We start from the raw sequence: 21,641 nt of genomic DNA, 5'->3' as shown, positions 1-21,641 counted from the left end.
AATATCACAATAGACTCAAGTTTACTCACTTTAAAAGATGATTTTTCAAAACTTTCATTAATCAGTTTCCAAAAGATTAATTTTTATTCCTCTTTTTAGTCAACTTTAGCATGGGTGTGTAAACTTATTCTCACAATTGTATATGCACAACACATGCCAACCTCATGGCAGGATAATAATGTGACAAAATCTTTGTCACTTATGCATTTGCAAATGTGAAAGCAATATCAATGATATAGCAACAAGCTACCCTTCATTAGACATTTTCCTGTCATAAATCATTCTGTTCATATCAATATTGCAGACAAAAAATATCAATAATATGAACAAGTGTTTATTATTTCAGATGTCATCTTCGTAGCCACGTGTAATCCAGTGTCCATTTATGCCATGAAAGAAAGGGCAAATGTGTTACATTGTGTGGACCTCTATGAAATCTTCCCAAGAACCCTCAGTGGTGCTTGGCAGCCTCTGGTCACCATAGCACCACTTGGTGGACCTCTTGAAGGCCAGGTGATTCTCCATGAAGAAGAGGTGAGGTCATCCTAATGAATACTCCACTAGAACAAGGCACATACACATTGATAAAAATCATATGGGCCTATATTATTTCATAATGTATTGCTCATTTAATGTGTGGAGAAGGCTGGAAGGATGCCAACAAAACAAAAACTTTTTTTATCATCATGTCCTATACAGTTGGATTTTGTTCAGTTGAAAAGTTTACATACACCCTGGAAAAAATACATCCAGTTTTTCACAATTCTGAATATTTCATTGCAATATATCCATATTAGTCAAACTACTTTATTTCAATGAGGCAGTATTCCAGAATAATAGTAGACATGAATCATCACAATCATTCAATCAATCAATCATAGGGTCAAAAGTGTACATACACTTTATTAATTTAACTTTAATCTAACACTTTGGGTAATCTTCCACAAGCTTTGCACAACGGTTTGCGGTTTGTGGTCCTCCTTTCATGAACCCGTTTGTTCAGTTCAGTTCAGAATCTAAGGTTTTTGATATTATGACTGTTTTAACATGCACATAAAGCTGCTTTGAGTACTTCAAAAGCACTCTATAAATAAAATGTATTATTATAAGAAATGTTCATTTAATTTAATAAGTTCCAATAAATCCCCTTATCACGCTAATGAAGGGCCCCATATTATAATTTTCCCTCTGGTGTAGTTATCACCATAGTGCCTGTCAGATTTTTAGTATGATTGATAAATGTAAATGACTGAAGTTTCCACTCACTGTCAGTCACATGTGCAGTACCCTAACACCAAGGTAATGTGTGGTATACCCCTATGATTTGCTCTTTTTTGGCCATTTAAACATGTTGTAGATTTGTATTCACATAATTACTATGTTTTTGCCTTTTCTATCCAGTGGCTGGCAGTCCAGGATAACACATAGAGCAGTTCAAGTAGTTGAGTAGAAAGAGATTAAACTAAACAGTAGAAAAAATCAAGAAAAGAAAAGCAGCGTACATGTGCGAACGGAAATGTAATGTGTGAAGTTATTGGAATAGAAATAAATGTAACCACCTTCAACATACTTATGAAGACATTTTATTTCAAGTGTGCAACAAATGTAGTCATCTTAGTAAGGAAGTTCGTTGGTTAGCTAGTCAGTCAATACATTTGCAAAGTTAACTTTGACAAGGCTGGCGTCTAGCATTATTATCATCAAGAGGTGTGCTAACTCATACCCCCGGATTGCTTTGCATTGAGGTTATACTTCAGACTTGACAAACTCCTATCGTAGGCAACGAAAATGCCTTAAGCGTATTGCAGAAATAGTAGAGAATGATGCTCCTGTCAACAGGAGTGGTCTGGGCGTGTTTTTTTTTTTTTTAAACTTAGCTAAATGTTTCATTCACAGGACCAAGCAGTGCTTTCTCGTCTGCCTCCTTCATATATGCAGCAGCAGGATAGATACAAATATAATAAACTGCTGAAATGCAACGCAAACAAGGCATTTTAGATATTGGGCTCTATCTTCCACTCCAGCGCAATTGACTTTGCGCAAGTCACTTTGTGGGCGGATCTTGGGCGCTGTTGCTATTTTACCGGCGGGATAATGACTGTTGCGCCCCACGCAAATCTAAAATGGGGTGGTCTGTAGTAGCTACATTACTCATGGGTGTGATGTGGTTTGGGCGTAATGTGCAATAAACCTATCAGAGCGTCATCTCACATTCCCTTTAACAACAGGCACGCTTGTTCCATAGCGGATTGCTATTATGATGGCGGATTTGCCAGGTGCAGCCAGGAATGGTTTACAGCGCTATAGTCAGTTGGGAACAGTTTGCTTTTGATTTTTCCTCTTGACAAAATGTAATACAGAAATGTCTCTTTCTGATGTTTTGGGATCATTCTCACTGAATCACGAGGTTATGAATGCATGGTGATATTTTTGCAATGTAATCTAACATTACCTCACTATAGACAATGCAGATCTTCTGTCAGAAAAGCTCTCCTCTCCCGTGCTGCTGCTGGGGCATTTGGGTTAAATGGCATCGGCATGCAGTTCAACATCACGTCTCATTAAGTCCTCTAATATTTCCTAATTTATGTCACCAACACATCCATGATTCGTGGAAATGTGTACGCTAGATTTATACCTATTTTTTCACATTTTCACACTGATTTCCCTTGTGTAGCAATATTTGTCCTTGTAATTATGTATGGTTTGGAGAAATGGGAACTGCATCGTATAGATGAGAGGAGCAAAGTGCATTGCGCAACACAGGCGCCCAAGCAAGCGCTCCTGCAGGTGTAAGCTACGGCTGTACCTTACCATCAGGCAACTCAACAACGAGAAACAGTTTCCAAGTTGACCTAACTTTCCAACTTAGCACAGTATCCCATTAACTGCATGACAGTAGGCTATTTACAATATTTTATGTAAAGTAGAGTTTGTAAACACGTTATCATCAACTTAATGCACGCACAACTTTTGTTTGAGCAGGAGAGAGAATAACAATGAATGGACGCAGCAACTACAGAAATTGTAGCCAAGGCTACTTGCTGCTTTCTTTTACTATCTATGGTTGCTGGTTAACAGCACATAATAAGCTGATTTAAGCTAATTCACAAACTCAAGACTTCAAGGCCATCATGGATATAAAACGTTTTTTGAAAACAACAAAAGGATGGAGGGAACATAGCAAAGCTTGGAGTTATTTCAGATGGGCTACAACAAGGTAGGCAAAATTGTGGTGCTTGTCAAAACCTTAGCGCAGCAGGAATAATGCTTATAGGCGGTAAATTGGAACAAAACTAAAGGTAACTTTAGCCTTTATAGGACTGTATAAAATTGTCCAAATTAATATGTCGTAATTAGGCATTGTTGTTGTAATGATATTGCATGTAGATGTACTATATAGGCTACTAAATTTTTAGTTGACCAATGCACGAACAAAACCGGGAAACGGACAAATATTATCAAGGCTTTGAATATTTCCATCTGTGCACAGGGTTTCTGTAGATCGGTGTGCATAGCATTCATTCCTGCAGGCCTGTGGCCATGCATGCGCCCTTAAAATAGCATCTGAATTTGCGCCACTGACTTTAGACCAGGAGGTTCCTGGTCTGTGGTGGAATTGTTTTCAAAAACTGCAAAATATCAACAGGGACCGTTTGCGCCGGAACACGCCCCCTCTTTCTGCTGAAACACCCCTGTGGGCGCACATGTACCTGTGGAGGGAAAATTCCAATATGCGCTGACTGCAAAATAGGAAAGACAAAAGCGCGAGTATACAAAGTAAATTGCGCTAGAGTGCAAGATGGAGCCCATTGGATACAAAACAGACAATCCAGACTACTACAACGTAGCCTACTGCTTTTAAGCTTCCAGTGCTGATAAACACGAGTACAAAATAATAATAAATAGCAAAGTCACTAACAAAAGAAGCTCTCCAAAACAAGAGCGCAACAAACGTGATTTGCTCAGTTCAGATTACATTTAAAGGCAGCCCAGGCGCCGGAGGAAAGGAAAATGTAGAAAATAAAAATATCCCCAAAAGAGAAAATAAAAATCCCCAGGAAAACCCCTAAGGAAACCTCCCCGGTAGCATAAGTATATATTAAACTTAAAGTCGCACCGCTCACGACTGATTAACATTAGCACCTTTTAAGAAGCACGGAGAAACACAGAGAAGTGGGCCTTAAAGCGATGGTTCGGCGTAATTTCACCCTAGGGTCCTTTGCACCATTACCCCGAGCCAAACACCCTCCCAGAACCTTTTTTCCCTTGGTCGAACCCTGGTCGAGTAGCGCTGTCAGAAACTAATGACGTTCTGCAGTCGTAATGGAACCAACTTTTATCTCGTAAATTACCCCACTGATAATGCCCTGAATGGTACGAAACTTCTACAGTAGTACAACTATGACCTTTAGTCCAATAACAAGGCATTAGAAAGTTTGTAAGTGCACCAGGAGTTTTAAGGAGTTTATTTAAATATCACTTGCCTGATTATCTGCTACTATACCGCTGTGTCGACGTTTCTTCCGTGATTTGGGAAAAGCCCGTAAAAGTCCTGTGTCCAAGTGTCCGAGACGAGGACCAAACCAGGTCGCTCTCACAAGACAAAACACACTACCTGTTGTCACGTTCAGCAATCACGGGGAAACACCGGCGAACCAAACACACAGCAGACGAGACACCGGTAGAGGGAAACAAGAGAGAGTGGAGACCGAGCTACCTGGGCTGTTATTTATAGACGCTGACAATCTCCCATATGTAGCCGCCATGTTTTCATTATACTATTATACTATCAAGGGGATATCAAACAAACATTTATAGTACAATATATTACAACACCATGCTATTCCATCTGTGTGTCATAGTCCTCTAACCTCAAATTTGATAAAAAATAAAATTGCTTTCTTTGTGCATTTTTAACCCCTCCTCTGGGTTCTTTAGAGTAACACAGTGGTTCACTTGGACCTGGTGACTGGCGCTGCACGCAAGCTGCTTTTCACTCAAAATAAAGAAGAGCAAACCCACAAGAGGAACCAGTCCCCTAAGTGGTGGAGCAGCAAGGACAGTGAGGTAAAAGCTAAAGTACAGCCACCGGCGTCATCAGCTCTTTACCACATGTATGAAGATAATGTAATGAATATCTGCCTGTTTGCCCTTGCAATCACTCTCCCTATAGCCTAACTTCAAAATGTGCTGTGAGTTTTCCCAAAAGAATTGGCTGCTTTTCTACAAACATGATGGGTAAGTCATTATTACGTTACTATTTGGAGGTCTTCCTGCCAGCATCTGGTACCTCTTCTGATTTTACTTCCTATTCATATAAGCAATTATTAAGTGTGCTTGCTGAAAGCAGCACACTTATTGTTCTTCTTAAGTTTTCTTATTATTCCCGTCTCCCTAATTTTTGGCCAGCTCCTGTGCCTACAGTGTAGGCCCTTTGAAAAAAGAAAAACAGTTGGTTTGACTAACTTAGTCAGACTATTCATACACCTCTCTACACACAATGTTTTGAATGGTACTCTATATACAAACATCCATCATATTGTTTTGGTAGGAATCAGCTGGAGGTCCTAGATGTTTTGGAGGGACAAGTTCACATCATCTCACTTCCCATCAACCTAAAAGCTGTCTTCCTTGTGGCTGAGGATCGCTGGCTTCTGATTGAGAACAAAACAAACAAGTTTGTTTCGGTTCTTCTACACTGGCATTACATTTACATTTATTTATTTAGCAGACACTTTTATCCAAAGTGACTTACAAAATGAGGAATAACATTCAAGCTACATTGCAAATGAGACCTTAAACTTGCAAGACCTTACAAAGGGCTTCTAACCACTAGGGTTCTCACTGTTAAGAACTAAACATGCATCTTATTGTAAGGCTATGATAAGAGAGAGGGATTTGATTTTTAGTCCATAAAACCATAATTTGTATATTTCAGTGGTTAATGTATAGGCATCTTTTGACTCTGTTATCACCCCTTTACAAACTGATGGACTGTTTTTACTCTGTCTTTAGGAAATTCTTGTTGACCAAGCCCATGCACATGGGTGCAGAGGACTCTGGAGTTTGTCAGCTCCACACTATCACTGAGGAATCACATGACATGGGCTTTGGGATGAGTTCAGGTAAAAAAAAACTAAAAGCAATGAGAAAAAAATCAAAGCATGCTCTCAGTGCTACCAGAAAGCACATGCAAAACAGTATAGTTTAGGTAAGGTTTTTTTAATTATTATTTCAAAACATTTCTATGAATCCTTATCGGTAATTGATTCTATGGAAAGGAATGTTTTGAAACACTTTCTTTTTATAACAACTTTCTAACAACAATTTCTTGAAAACAGAACACAAACATACTGCTGATGATTTGTGTAGCAAATCACATGCAGGGTTTCCCGCAGCACTTTGCAGTTAAGGCAGCCGCCTTAACAACGCACGCATGCCGCCTTAAGTAGCCTATGTCGTCAAAAAAAATAAATAAATAAAAGATTATTAGATTAGAAACTTTAGTACCACTTTCAGCCACTGTGCGTCGCTCTGCCACTGTACATCTACGTTTTTGTCAGTGTTGGGGGTAACGGAACTACGCAAATCAAAACAGTGTCTTGTGTGATAATGAGCCAGTAGAGAAATAACTGTTCAGAATTAATCTGTAGCCTTGGGTAGGCTTCTGTAGAAAACAATGTTGTTGGCGATTTAATACTATCTAGCGACGTTTTTAACAGGCAACGCAATAGAGGCTTAGACAACTATGACCTATAACTTGACTAAAACCGTGCAAAACTGGAGGTAGCTACACCTGTTATCTGAGCAGTCTGTAGCCTATGTCCTCATTTTGCGAATGCGAGGACGATATGAGCCTGTTGCATTTCGTTAGATGTCCGAGTCACGCATAATGTTTGAAAACCACTGGCTCGTAATCACAATAATTTCAGACAGTAAGTAGCCTAGGTTAAATAACAGACCCGCCACAATGTGCGGTATGATGATTTTTTACGAGCAAGATGTTTTTGGTGCCCTACGCGCACTGCATGTTCTTAAATAACAATGATCATCAGTAATATTCAACCATTATTTTGTGTTAATGGGCTATGCATGGGTTAGACACCAAGGGCCATATTTACAAAGCCTTTTATCTTACCACTAGGAGTAGGCTACTCCTAAATAGCAATAAAATATTTGGTAACACTTTACTTGACAGGTGAGTTCATAACACATTCATAGCAGCTGTCATAAACTGCACATAAAGCATTCATGACTGTTTCATGAGACATGACTCAACATTCATACCAAACCTTTCATGAATGTGGAAGACAGAACGACAAAAATGTGTCAAAATAAAAGTCCAACAATTGCAAAGCAGCATTGCCGTTTTTGTTCCAAACCTCTTACCTGATCTCGTCACATCTGAGTCAATGGGCTACTCCAGTGCCAAAAAGACAGAACATGAAACATACGGATTGATGTAGTATCTTTGTAACATTATTAAATTAATCTGTTACTATGCCTATGCCTACGTTTGCAAAAGAGAACATTTTGGTTTAATTTACAATAATGTTACATTTAATTTACATGTTGACAATGAGTAGCCTAGTTTTGGTTGTTGTTGGTGGCGTTATTGCATGTTAGTTATGCCTACAATGCAAAATTGCTTCCTCACGATTGGAAGCTCCTGTAGCCGCATGCACAAAAACCGGTTTGTGAATAGGTCTGTGAGTTAGGAGTCCTCTGGACTTCTTTTAAGCTGTCACAGAGGTAGGAAGGTGTGATTTGTTGGGGGCAGGGCCGGATTAACTGGGCACAAATGTCTGATAGCCCCCTTGCCCCCCAGCCAACGTGAATTGGGCGGCCAGTTAATAGGACTATATATCGTGAACGCGCGCCTGCACTCATTGTTACTCAAAAGTAATTTCAGCTTTGTCGGAACTGAAGAGCTGTGGACGGCACGGCAGGGCATGCCCAATGAAAAAAAACACAACACAGACCCCGCTTCTCTCGCGTCAGTCACTGAAATGAACGCAACACAGAACCGGCTTCTCTTGCGGCAGTCACTGACAGTAGCCTAGAATAAATGCATGGGGAAAAACACTTCCCCATGACAAAGACATCGTATTATGTAAACTTCCCACGACTTCAATATTTGACAACATATCATGAATGGTACTTCAAGTATGTGTTATTTTAGATAGGGGACCGTTCGGTATTTATGAAATGGACCACCAGAGGAAAATAGGGGAGGGTCATTTTATTCTTTGTTGAGGGGAGGATCACCCAACTTTTTTTAGTGTAGGAGGGGGGGTCACCCAAATTTTGTAATCAGGAAAACAGCAACATTTCAAAGTGGCCTAGGTGCACATTTTTCCATGTAGCTCTCAGTCTCAGTCTTCACACTTCGGGCACCCCTCTCTGCACACCACGTTTACCCCTCATTTCCTTCTTTCTTGCAGAGTAGCAAGATAAAGGCCTCGCACTGCGGCTTTAGTAGAAACTCAATGGAGACTGAGGGGCATAGGCACTAGCAAAGGTTCTAGAGGGAATGTGATTTCTGGCGCCATATTACGTTCTCTTTCGTTCCATAGCTGTCAACATTGAAAATAAGGGCGATGCTCCGGGTTTCTCACCCAAAATACGGGAAAATGTCAACATCGTCCCCATTAACATCGGAAGGGTTGTAGCAACAAAGTAGCCTACTTTATTCACGCCTAACAGCCTATATTACAGTAATTTGGTCAACTTTACACAGCCCTAAAAAGGCTACATTTACCTTTGGCTTACTTTTAGTATACCGTGTAACGTTAAAAAGGCTACATTTACCTTTGGCTTACTTTTAGTATACCGTGTAACGTTAAACAGTGTGCATGCTTAACATTAGTAAAGCATAATTGTGCTTCATTCATCCACATCCAGCTCCTAACGTTTTGACAAGCATATCTACCAATTGACCTTGTTCCTGCCCAATCTCTAGCTTTGCTGTCTCCATCCTTTCTGTTTTTGTTGTTTGTTCCCCTGTTTTGTTGTTTGTTCCCCTGTTTGTATGTTCACTCCAACTTGGAGTGAACATACAAACAGGGGAAACTCTATTAGCTGAGTAGCCTGATGGTAGGCAGGTGCGCACATAGACATACTGCCGAACATGCAAGCGCCAATGAATTGTGCTCTCACGACAATCACGCCGTTAAACTTAAATAGGTTAACATCACTCTAAGTTTGCCTTCAAGCAAGGCAATTTGATTTGAAGACATCTGTTTCGTTGTTTCGGTCCCTGTGCACAGGGATTATTTGTCACATTATGACACAACAGGTGCAACACATTTGAAAAAGAAGGTCTGGTAGCATGCAAGCTCCCGAAAAGATTGATTTAAGAACGTTATCACAGTGTGTCTTCGTGGTGCAAAGCAGCGCAGGTGGAAGACAGCGACAATTGGCAGGGGAGGGTCATTTTTTTTTTTTTTGACAATTCTGTCGGAGGGTCATTGAACAATTTCTAGCAGGCAAGAGAAGGTCATGCAACTTTTTAATGAAGCACTTAAAATCCCTCCGGTGGCCCCTTCAATAAATAACGAACAGTCCCTAGATTGCTGCTGGGCTATATGTCTTGGTTCATGTCTGTTAACAACTCATTGCCGTCAAGCGCGTCGCGGTTGCATCCATTACAAACAAACATGCAGTGTGAACGTCTGGGATTGGGGAGAGCACTAAATGCTCTACTGAATAAGCACGAAGTCAAACCTTTAAATGAAAAACACTCTTTAATAATCAAAAAAGTAAACCGCTAATGAAGTAAACTTGTGACCATCAAAAATCGTTTATCGCCTGTAACTCCGTGATAACAGGACGTAACAGGAAGGCATTTGGCTGAGCAACGGAGGTTAATGTGCTCTATATTTTGTCCAAATGATGTCTGTCTATCATCGTTGCACTCAGAGAAAACCGGAATGTTTCATTTGTCCTGCATTTCTTCTACGGCTGCAAACGGGATTTACTCGCAGTTAACCAAATATTTCTTTATTAGGGCAGGGCAGGCATATTTCTGGCTATTAAATTATTTCTAAACCAGTCTGCTAAAGTCTGTAGTGAAGTCTGTGTAGGGTTTTCCAGGCTCCATTTCTTTTTACGAGACACCCTGCTCACTTGAGACATCTGCCGGTTGTTTGGGTTGTTGCAGCGTCGTTGCAGCGTCACTGGAAAAATACAAATTAAAGTTGCGTGATACCGCGTGATCCCGCGCGCGGACCGCGAGGGAAGCTGGCCAAATCGAAGCACTGCCCACTGTATATAGGTAGGCCTAAATGAGCGATTTTCGCCGTGTTACTCTAGCTATAGGCTAGGCTACTGTTTTCTCCCTTCCATTTCAAACCGTGACCAACGCCAGTCTCCCTCTTCAGAACGCATTCAAAATAATAATAAAAACGTGCCATGAATTGGAAGTTTTTACAATTTTGAAATGCCGTAAATCAAATAATGACGTTCTATTACTTACTTAGCCTACTTATTTACTTGGGCTGCACAAAGCTCAGGGCTTTATTTGGGGCAGGCTTAATTGAGGCAGGTCTTTGTTTCTACATTTTATTGTTAGGCATGCATTTCGTTTGGAGCGGCATACCAGCGGTAGGCTATCAAAAGCATACGATTTTTGGTTTGGTTCAGGATTTAATTTACTGTCTAAATTGAGTTCTTTTTTTTAATTATGCATGATTTAGCCTACTTTTTTATTTTATCAAATTCATAGGCTGGAATGCCTCGCGGCTAGCCTGGAAAATCCAGACCCTGATAATCTAGAAAGATTAAGGGTCTGGCCAAGAACAATGTAATGGCCCAACTCGAGGGGCGGCAACAAGCATGCATTTAAAAATCTCACTGCACGTAATTGGATAACACTAGACCATGTTTACTCTGAATGATTTCAGACTTTGACGCAATCGGATAACACTACGACCAATGTGTACTGTCCTCCAACGTTGCAGCGCTGTCTTCATCAGTTTAGCTAGTTTCCCGGAATGTTGGGGTGAAAGTAACGTGCATCATTGCTCCTTGCCCAGAGACAATTCCATTGTGCTCTTGCGAGAACTCTGGATTTCCAGGGTACCTCGCGGCAACAATTGTGTTTAAATGTAGTGGCTTCAGCCTCTGTCAAGCTCAGAAGGGGATGGCAAGCGACTGGTAGCTTGACAGCGATGTGTTGAGACCCATTAGGACAATATAAAATATTAAGAAGAGCTCTTTAATTTCATTGAGTTAAATCGAAACAATGTCTTTTAGTGCTCGTGGACTGATAGCCAGGTTACTGGCAATTATCATCCCGGCCATAGTTTGAGGATTTACGGGTAGGATATGCCTCCGAATCGTGTGATGCGTCCGAACAGCAGCATGTGCTGGTTGAATGTCATCGCGCCATCTATCACCTTTTCCAAACATTCTCATCAAAATTGTAAATCTTTCACCAAAGTATAAAATACTTTCAACTTCATTCACTCTCCGTGTATAGATCTAGACAGACTTGCGGAACAGGCTGCAGGGCAACAGTTTGACAGCCTGCATGAAAATAAGCATAAATGGTCCGCACTTGCAAAAGAGTGCAATTAGGGCCCTTGTTGTTTTGCACTTTCTTTTGCACTTCAGTGTTGTATAGTTTGTATAGCCTAGTGTTTGTTAAACTTGCACACATTAATTCACTGTTCTTGTTTCAGTTGTTATGTTGTTTAGCACTTTTTAACACATATTTGTATAGTGTTGTATAGGCCTATTATAAATTAAAATTGCACATTGCAACTGTTATTTTGATAAATAATTGTTATACATAATTTTATAAATAATTGTAATTAGGGATCGACCGATATGGATTTTTTAGTGCCGATACCGATACCGATTTTTTTCCATCAGCCTTAGCCGATGACCGATACAGGCTGCCGATTTTCTGGAGCCGATATTTGGAGCCGATACTGCTTTTATTTTGCTCCCTCAATTTACATCATACAAATGACACATAATTACACAAATGATGATAACAAATGTTATAAGTCTCAATTTAAAAAAGGAACATTTATTGAACTTATGGATGAGTGCACTGGATATGGTTAACTGTGCAAAATGCTTTCATCAACATCTTACAACACAGCCTTGATGATGCGTTGCTTGCTGACATATTATAAGACATAATTCAAGTCATCACAAAATGTCCTTTGTCAACACATTTAAATAATTTAAGAAAACAATAAGCCTGAAAAGTAGCTATTGAAATAAAGTGCTTGATTTGTCATTTTAGACTGCATGGTTTCAATTTTTCTATGTCTATATTTTTCTAAAAAAAGCTGCCAGATTTGTCAACCACAGAACATAAATCAGCAGAGGAAAATAACGTGGAAATAACGTGGTGTCAGATGTTTCTGTTCTAAACGGCATCAACGTAAAAAGGTATAAAAACGTATCTCTCAAAGTTTTAAAATCTCTCCTTCAGGTAGCGCAGCACTCTCATATCGCTGTAATGCTTGTGTCCCACTGAGTGAGACAGACCAGACGCACACACAAACTTCTGTTTGGTAGCTGACAAACCACCATCGAATTGGATTGATAATGATAACGTTAGCAAACGGCTCTAAACAAGTAAGGCATACACGGTATGTCTGGTACATGATAAACGTTAACACGAATTAATATTCAACACGTCTCTCATTATTAAATCTCTGATATCACTGCGATGGCAACTCCGCCCCGCTCGAAGGGAGAGGGGGAGGGAGACGCACACACCACACGCGTCCAAAACTCAGCCAGGTGGTCGCTGAATAAAACTCCCACAAATATCTCGGAACAACGTCGGCATTACTTAATCATATGATTGACTAGTGTTCGTAACAGCTACCGCTAACGCATGCATACGGATAGCCTACAACTTAGCTATTTGCAGCTCCCTAAATACAATGGCAAGCATGTTTTATAGAACAGGCATTCAGGGAGGGAGACATACACACACACACACACACACACACCACACGCGTCCAACACTCAGCCAGGTGGTCGCTGAATAAAACTCCCACAAATACCACGGAACAACGTTGGCATTAGGCTACTTTCATATGACCAGTGTTTGTAACAGCTACCGCATGAATATGGATAGCCTACAACTTAGCTATTTGCAGCTCCCTAAATACAATGGCAAGCAGTTTTATAAACGATCATTAACTGCCACGGAATTCTAGAATACTGCACCCCCTCACTGCCAGAACAACATTCTAAATCCCCCAAAAATCTGCTGGATATTGTCAAACTGTGTATAAAGTACCTGTTTTCTGGTTTTACACTACTTTTTGATAGCTACAGTCAAATAACAAAGGATGTTACACCACTGCCTCTATTTAGGGCTCCAAAAAACATTGTGTATGTCATTGTGGCCATTACAAACAGCAGTTGCACAATACAATTTGTAATATGTACTAATGAATTATCACCTCAAAAACACACACAATACTATTCATAGGAAGATATGTAATTTAATCAATTAATAATATATTATTACATACTCTAAATATGCACACATCTCATTACATCATTACAAAATGATTGAGTAGCAAACTTATAACATACAGCGTGACAAACGGTAGGCGGTTTCAATTCAGATAAATCAGGTAGTCTAACAAACAGTGACATGTTAATCATGTAGTACCATGCATGTCATTATTTATGCTGTTCCTTTGCAATTAAATTCAGGTCCAGAAAGGTTTAGAATGACTAAACATAAACACCCCTGTAGTAATATTGAACAATAAATATGAATGATAAGTTATTTTTGCTAATTGAGGGGCAGCCGTGGCCTACTGGCTAGCGCTTCAAACTAACCGGAGGGTTGCCGGTTCGAACCCTGACCAGTAGGAACGGCTGAAGTGCCCTTGAGCAAGGTGTGTGCTTCACCTCACTGTGTGTTCACTGTGTGCTGAGTGTGTTTCACTAATTCACGGATTGGGATAAATGCAGAGACCAAATTTCCCTCACGGGATCAAAAGAGTATATACTATTGGTGGTATTGGTGACAAACCAAGATACTTTGCACATGTCAATTTGCAGATCATAAAAGAAAAAATGTCCACCTGCTGGGGTGTTTTTTTAACATCTGCAAACAGTAAAGGACTGACATAGGCTAAGTTCTTGTGAGCACACTAACAGCAGAGACCAGTGTTGTGCCCGGGGAGCAACCTATATGTGGCCACAATACTTATGTTCTCTGTGATTAATTTCCTATTTTGCCTTTGAAAACACATTGGATTAGATCCATGTTTCATTTGAGTATACAGCTACATGTAATAACTGTTGAAGTGAACAAAAAAGAACTCTGAACATCTTTTGGAAACTGGTGTACTACTTGCTAGCCAGCTACTAGCCAGTTCAAGTTTTGTATAGATTTCTAAAAATGAACAGTAAAACCTCTACACTGGTAGAGATTTGAACAAACAATAAATATCAGTTCAAGTTTTGTATAGATTTCTAAAAATGAACAATAAAACCTCTACACTGGTAGAGATTTGAACAAATAAACAATATCAGTTCAAGTTTTGTATAGATTTCTAAAAATGAACAGTAAAACCTCTGCACTGGTAGAGATTTGAACAAACAATATCAGTTCAAGTTTTGTATAGATTTCTAAAAACGAACAGTAAAACCTCCACACTGGTAGAGATTTGAACAAACAAACAGTAAATATCAGTTCAAGTTTTGTATAGATTTCTAAAAATGAACAGTAAAACCTCCACACTGGTAGAGATTTGAACAAACAAACAGTAAATATCAGTTCAAGTTTTGTATAGATTTCTAAAAATGAACAGTAACTGATTGGAAGAACTAATCATTTGAACTGATTGAAAGAACTGATCCTTTGAACTGATTGAAAGAAGGCTGATTTAACTGATTGAAAGTGCTCCTAGACGACCTAGGCTGGTAGTGGTGGATGCCTGAGATGGAGGATTCTGTAAAAGAAAAAAAAAAACTATATTTAGAGAAGAAAATTCAAACAAAATGGAACATTTTGGCAAATGTCTACATTTATAGTTATTAGCAGTGTAATTTAATGTGCATAAATAACTTTTATATAATCAATAGTAGTAATTATTACGTTGTATGAAACAAGGAAAATGCATTTCAACATGTGCATATTAAAATTAATGTAATTTACCAGATACGCATACTAGATAGCCTACTATAATAAGCAAACAACATCTCACCAGTGTTTGTACAAGCTTTGTATGGTACATCTCAAAGCAGTCAGTGGGGCACAGTGCAGGGTGGTCTGGACAGGTCTTGCAGAAGAAAGGTGTCTGCTTCCTCCCTCTTCGTGCGTCATCTGGTCTTCGCTTCCGCGTGGAACAAACTTTGCAGTCCGGACGCGATTTCTCATGTTGTCCGAGAAAGTGTCGACCAGTGAGACGCACGGGCACTAACGGTGTGCTGATTGGCCTGGGAGGAGGAGTGAGCTCAGTTTGCCTCCGTCTCAGTAGCCCCTTCACCACAAGCTCGCGGAATCCAGCCGACTGCATTGTATTGCCACTTTCTTTGTGCAAGATGTAGGTATTCACAAGTGCGACCTCTCAAGTGCGATATGATGGAACAACCGATGGTACCACTTCATTGCACGGTGTTGGTAGCTGTAATAGGAGCATAGCTGGTCTCCGCGATCTACCCCTCCCATGAAGCGGTTGTAGTCCTCCACGCTCTTTGGCTTGCGCAAAGTTCTGTAGCCATCAGGCCCTTTGCTACGCACTCGTTTGGTGATAACGAGATTATCGTGCACTGTGGAGAGGACGGTGACTGTACCAGCATCACGAAAAGACGCAGTTAAAAGTGGACGTTTTTCAAAAAACACAGGGCGATCTGAAGGCCGCCGTTTCAGACCATGGAGTTGAGGGGGCATACCTTTCCTGTTCACACGAACAGTTCCACACGCGCCGGTGTTTTGCCGGTGAAGCTCTTGGAAAAGAGCGGGTGAGGTGTAGTAGCTGTCAGTATACAGAGTGTGTCCCTTCCCCAAAAGCTTGGCTTCCCTTAGCAAGCCAACAACTGAACTATGGCCAATACCCAGACAGCGATCGTAGTTGAAGGCCCCTCCAGTATAAACGTGCCACAGGTATGTGTAATTACTTGTCGCGTCTGACAGGACAAAATTCTTCAGACCAAACCGGTGTCTTATTTGGCACGTACTGACGAAAAAACACCCTTCCACGAAATGAAACCATGGACTCGTCAATGGACAGGTGTTCGTGGGGGTAGTACTCGCTCTGAAAACTCTTCAGGACTAGATCCATAAGTGGGCGGATTTTAAAAAGTGGATCATCAATCTAAATTGCATATGTATCTTACATGCATACGTATATTTACTGATTCTATCTTTGCATGGATTTTGTAACTGTAAAAAAATCAAAATAAACCATGGGAAAAAACCCGGCTGACCTCTCTCCAACCTCAGAGAGTTGTCATTGAAGTGGATGCAGGAGGACAAGAGCTGAAAGCGGTTGCGTGTCATTATACGAGCGAAATTTGGTGTCAAGCCCAGTGAATTTTGGGTGCTCCAGTAATCTGAGATTTGAGGCTTTCTAGTCAGACCCATGCTGATCTGAATGGCCAAAAACGCCTCCATCTCAGAACGATCAGTGGGCTTATAATCACGTAAACGTGAGTGACTCGCTAGCTCGGTGGAAGCTAACGCCTCAGCATAGCGGTTTGTCTCAGCCACCATGAGATCAACAGCACAATCGCTGAAAAAGGCTTTAAAAAAAAGGTATGGATCACTACAATCCCAAACTCTCTGCGGACCAGGTCGTGGGTTGGTGTGTACAAGAGGGATCCTCCCATCAGATCGCTTCCTCTCCCCCTCAGTGGCCACCGTCTTGCCTGTCACATCTAGCCACTCCCGCGGGACGTCTCCCTCACCACAGCCAGTGAAGTCGCTGGCCTCGGTGAAGTCGCCGGCCGCTCCTCCTTCTTCGACTCCCTCCTCGTCCTCCCCTGGACCACACAGGACCCCCTCCAAGTCCTCCTCTCCAAATCCGAAAAACTCATCGCCGTCACTGTCCCAGTTGAAATTAAAACTCTCCTCCATGGTCATAAATTCACGGTACCGCAATCGCAAACTCTCTTTCTTGAAGTTTGTGAATGACGTAATTAGCATATTTGTGAAATATTAACCAATCGTGATCTGTCTAGAACATGTTTACTATCATATCAACATAGCAACAGCACAGTAACGATGTTTTAATTGGCTACATGTTATCGCGGCAATGATGATGCTCCTTGGGCGCACATATGCACCCTTGGCATTCTAGAACACACTCATTGTGGGCGCATATATGCACCGTTGGCAGTAAACGGGTTAAGCGTTAAAAAAAGTAGCCTACCTATCTATCATTCTTGTTTTCCATTTGGACCCACAAACTTGCTTCCACCTTCAAAGTGTATGGCAATATTTCAGCTAAGTCAAACAGTTAAAAGATGCTTTGAAAGTTTAAAGTTTACTGTTGTCTTGAAGAGCAGGCTTTCAGCACTCTGCTTGTGGGGGAGGGGCAGTCTGCACGTGAATTGCAGCGTCTCCAGCAACACAGAGCTGCCTGTGGACGCCTGTATGTAAATAATGCGGGGAAAAAAACTATCGGGCGAATGCAGCGGCTTATCGACCGATGCCGATACACGTAAAAACGCAAATATCGGCCGGCCGATATATCGGTCGATCCCTAATTGTAATATGGCACAAACAAATCAACACCCTCCCTCCTCCCGACAGCAAACCTCACCTACCACCTTGACTTACAAATTTTCTGCGGGAAACCCTGACATGCTATGGTTAAAGAAAAGGAAGGAAATATAAATGCAGATAAAGCTTGAATGCAGTCAAAAGCCAATTTCTGCCAATGGGCCACTGGGTCAACACTTGAACACGTGAAAAGGTACCCATGACCAGTGGTCTTTTCTTGACCAAAGGATGATGCAGTGGATGTTGGTAAAGAGGAGGTTCTCTTTATTTACTCCAGACAAGTTGCTAATTGAACCAGTGCAGACATAATTACAGTATAACTTCAACTTAAAAAAAGGAAAATAAAAAGTGGCACTCGTATCGGTTTGAAAAAAAAATGGTATCGAGACATCCCTAGTAATCAGAAATAATTTGTAGTAATAGAATAAGAAAAAAGGTAGTAATATCTTTCACAATTACTTTCAGATGAGTTCAAAATCCTAATGCCTGACACTCCACTTGTCATTATCTTCAAAATGCTGTAACGTTTGATCTAGGGCACATAGACACAAACTTGTACGTGTTTTGTAAACTTTAACTGATTGGTAATCATTCCAGATGTGTTTTGTAGAGATGTATAAAGTTTTATTTTTACCCTAGATGTTAACATGCACGTGATCTTCCCCATATAGCACTACATTTACATTTTTACATGTATTCATTTAGCAGACACTTTTTATCCAAAGTGACTTACATATGTCACTTATATTACAAGGGATTACATTGTCCCTGAGCAACTTGGGGTGAAATGCCTTGCTCAATATGACAATAGTGGAAGCTGAGAATTGAACCCACAACTTTTCAAACTACTGCATGCTAACCCAGCTCGTTAACCACCATGCTACCACCACCCAATAGAATAAAACTACTGAATGCTACAATTATGGCAGGAATGCTACAATTATAAATATATAGCCAACAGCTAGCCAGCAGCTGGCATCTATCTAGCTCAGAGTTCAAATGTCTTGATCAGAAATCTTTAGTATTGTTGTCAACATGTCAGTACCAATAGTAAAAAAATCCCAGCAACTTTGATAACGAAACGGTCTACATATTTAGCATTAAGAGATGTTGGATTTTTAGTTGAAATATATTTACATGAATAACTTGCTCTGAAACGCCTTTGATCAATTTTTTGTTTTTGTTTTTGTCTCTCTTGCATTGTTTTCTCCTTACTTCTCTTTTGATCAGGATTTGAGACACCAATTCCCCAGGAAATATCCAGTGACCAGTTGACCTCTGAGAACCTGAGTGCTGCTTTAGATCAAAAGATTATCTCACCTAATCGCCTCTTTTGTGATAACAGCTCCTATGCCGGGGCTATTGTAGGTTTCCCTGATCTGATGGTGAGTTGCTGAGAGTGTTCCAGCTTTTGGTTTGATTTGAATTTTGTATTGTAGAAAGCTTTATTTGTGAATGTCATAGCATTTCTACAGTTGTACATGTTACAGTAAGCATTTGATTGTCATCATAGCATTGAGAACATTGTTTGTGTACACAGAGTTTACTAAAAGAAAGGTTTTGAACAACTCTCAATGCTCATGGTCATGTGTAGAGACACTGATGACATTTCGATCAAAGTTTCATGTTGTGTCGAGCCTTCTTAGTATTTTAAAAATAGTGTAAGAACTGTAATACCTGGCCAGAACTACAAGGCCCAGAATGCTTAGCGGGGTAGAGAGGAGGTGGCAAGGTTGAAGAGGGAAAGAGAGATTTGGCGTTGTGGCTGGTGAATAAACACGCTTTTCAGTTCGAACTCGTTTGTACGTGAATCCTTATCCAGAGAACCTCCTCCTGAACATATCAAGGTTTACACTGGTGGCAGCGGTGTTTCTTCACGTTCGAGTTTCGTCTGAAGTTTTCTCCAGCACTACAAAGTTGCCTACTGTTTGCAGTGAACTGTGAATTGGATTAACTGCTAGGGCGCGACTTTGCTTTGCTAGCTGGCGCTAAGTGAGTATCGTTTCCATTCTCATCATGTCTCAAGAGGAGCGTCGAGCCCCTGCGGATGTAGCCGCCCAGGTCCCTCGGAAGGCGCGGGATGTTCCCCTGCCTCCGCCATTTCGGAACGATGGCAGCGAGACCTTCCAATTGTGGGCCAGACGTTACGAGGTAATTCAGGAGGCGCGCTACAGAGACACTGGTGTGAATATGGATGCAGTAATGGCGTCAGAGTTGCCCACTAGATTACCGCCTGAACTTTTCATTGTTTGGGATAATTTGCCCTCTGCAACACGACGTTCGTTTGCTTCAACAAAGACACATTTACAAGAGGCTTTTGGCAAAACAGACGTAATAGCCTCCTTCCAGGCCTTTCCTAATTCACGTAGCAGGAGGCCAAATGAGGCCATTGAGGTGTATGCTGCTGATGTATGTAGATTGGTAAAAGAGGCTTTTCCAGACTTTGAGCCAAACGCTACAGAATATATGAAGCTCACACGTTTTTTGGCTGGGCTGGATCAGGAACTTCAGATTAAGTGTCATGAGCGAGGAGTAAAAACATTCCAAGAGGCTTTTGATATTGCTACCCAAGCAGAGCGTGCCTGACAGGCTGCTAAACTACTCCCACCAACAGCACCTGCTCCAAACAGCTGCGGTGCCACAAGTCCATCAGTCAACACAATCACAGATGATACGGCACCTCTTCATAAAGTGGTACAAGATCTCACAGACACCGTCAGACACTTAAGCAAAGACTTAACTGACCTAAAACTGACACTTAATGCCCAAACCTTGAAGTCACGTCACAATGCATATTCACCAACCCGCCCTCAGAGATCCTCTTCTCCACGGGGCGGAGACCAAGGGTACTCCTCGGCAGCACAGAGATATGGTCGCAGTTTTTCACCTACCAGTCACATGAGTCGTCGTAATCTGTCTCCTGAGTGGCACCACAATTGGTCTGCACGCCAGAGTGTGGACAATCGCAGACAGGACTACTATGCACGCAGCCTTGATAGACCACACTCTCCACACAGGGGGGAGATTCCCAGAGACCACTACTCCAAATCGTCACCTAATCGTCACCCAGACTACTCTGATGAGGAGATGTCACGGCCTCACTACAGTGAACCAAGAGGGAACTTCAGAAACCGTCGGTACAGCCCAAGTCCAGTGCGCAAGCGGGTCTCTTTCCGAGACGACAGGAGTGATCATCAACATCATGACAGTGACCATGGGTATCAGGATGGCTATCGGCAGGGAAACTTCAACTAGCTGATGCAGTGGGGCATTCGTCAGCTAGCCTCAAACCAGCCCCAAATAGTAATTCGCTGAACCAAACTTCTTCTCATTGTGCAATGGTGCCACCTTGTGGCCGACAAAATACCCTGCACAAAAATTCTTCTATAACAGACAATGACAATTGCAACACTTTCGTTGCCTACATAAGGGGAATAGTAGAAGGGTCTGATATGCATATTATGCTGGACACTGGTTCAAACATTTCCTTTATTAATGAGAATATAAGAATGTCACTTCCATCATTGAACAAAAGGCCTCTCAAAAAGGACTTTATCTTGTCTAAGTCTGTAACAGGGCAACATTTGGACACACTTGGCACTGTGAACATTGTTGTGCGTCTAGGCTCACTGAATTTGCAACATGAAGTACAAGTTATTAGGAATGTTGGTCAGACTATTATACTTGGCTGGGACTTTTTGCAACAACATTATGCTGTGCTAGATTTAGGTAGAGGTTTATGTCATCTTCACAATCAAGATCTGCCCCTGCTACGCACCTCAGAAATGACACCAGACAGCTGCACTGCCCAGATTGTTGAATGCACCACCATACCCCCTCACTGTGAAATGCACTGTGCAGCAAGACTGATGCCTACGGTTGCTCATCTTTGTTCACCGACAGGATACAATGGTCT

The 21,641-nt window shown here is 41.2% G+C and overlaps 1 protein-coding gene and 1 long non-coding RNA gene across 3 annotated transcripts in view; one reads left to right on the top strand and one right to left on the bottom strand.

Moving 5' to 3' along the window:
* The window catches only part of vwa8 (von Willebrand factor A domain containing 8), a 201,987-nt gene that overhangs the window by 138,869 nt on the left and 41,477 nt on the right, over positions 1–21,641 (top strand). For both annotated transcript variants that reach the window (XM_042065280.1, XM_042065290.1), the window contains exons 29-34: positions 347–534; positions 4,942–5,070; positions 5,177–5,241; positions 5,555–5,680; positions 6,019–6,128; positions 18,956–19,110. In XM_042065280.1, the coding sequence (XP_041921214.1) occupies positions 347–534; positions 4,942–5,070; positions 5,177–5,241; positions 5,555–5,680; positions 6,019–6,128; positions 18,956–19,110 (773 nt within the window). The remainder of the gene's footprint in view (positions 1–346; positions 535–4,941; positions 5,071–5,176; positions 5,242–5,554; positions 5,681–6,018; positions 6,129–18,955; positions 19,111–21,641) is intronic.
* On the bottom strand, positions 13,090–18,062 carry LOC121685054. Its single transcript, XR_006023243.1, has 3 exons — positions 18,053–18,062; positions 15,739–15,741; positions 13,090–13,176 (listed from the first exon to the last, which is right to left on the bottom strand). It is a non-coding gene; the product is annotated as an uncharacterized LOC121685054 (long non-coding RNA).

This window comes from Alosa sapidissima, chromosome 2, assembly GCF_018492685.1.
Source record: "Alosa sapidissima isolate fAloSap1 chromosome 2, fAloSap1.pri, whole genome shotgun sequence".
NCBI classification, from domain to species: Eukaryota; Metazoa; Chordata; class Actinopteri; order Clupeiformes; family Clupeidae; genus Alosa; species Alosa sapidissima.
The sequence above is the reverse complement of the archived record's forward strand: the minus strand, read 5'-3'. Positions and strand labels throughout refer to the sequence as shown.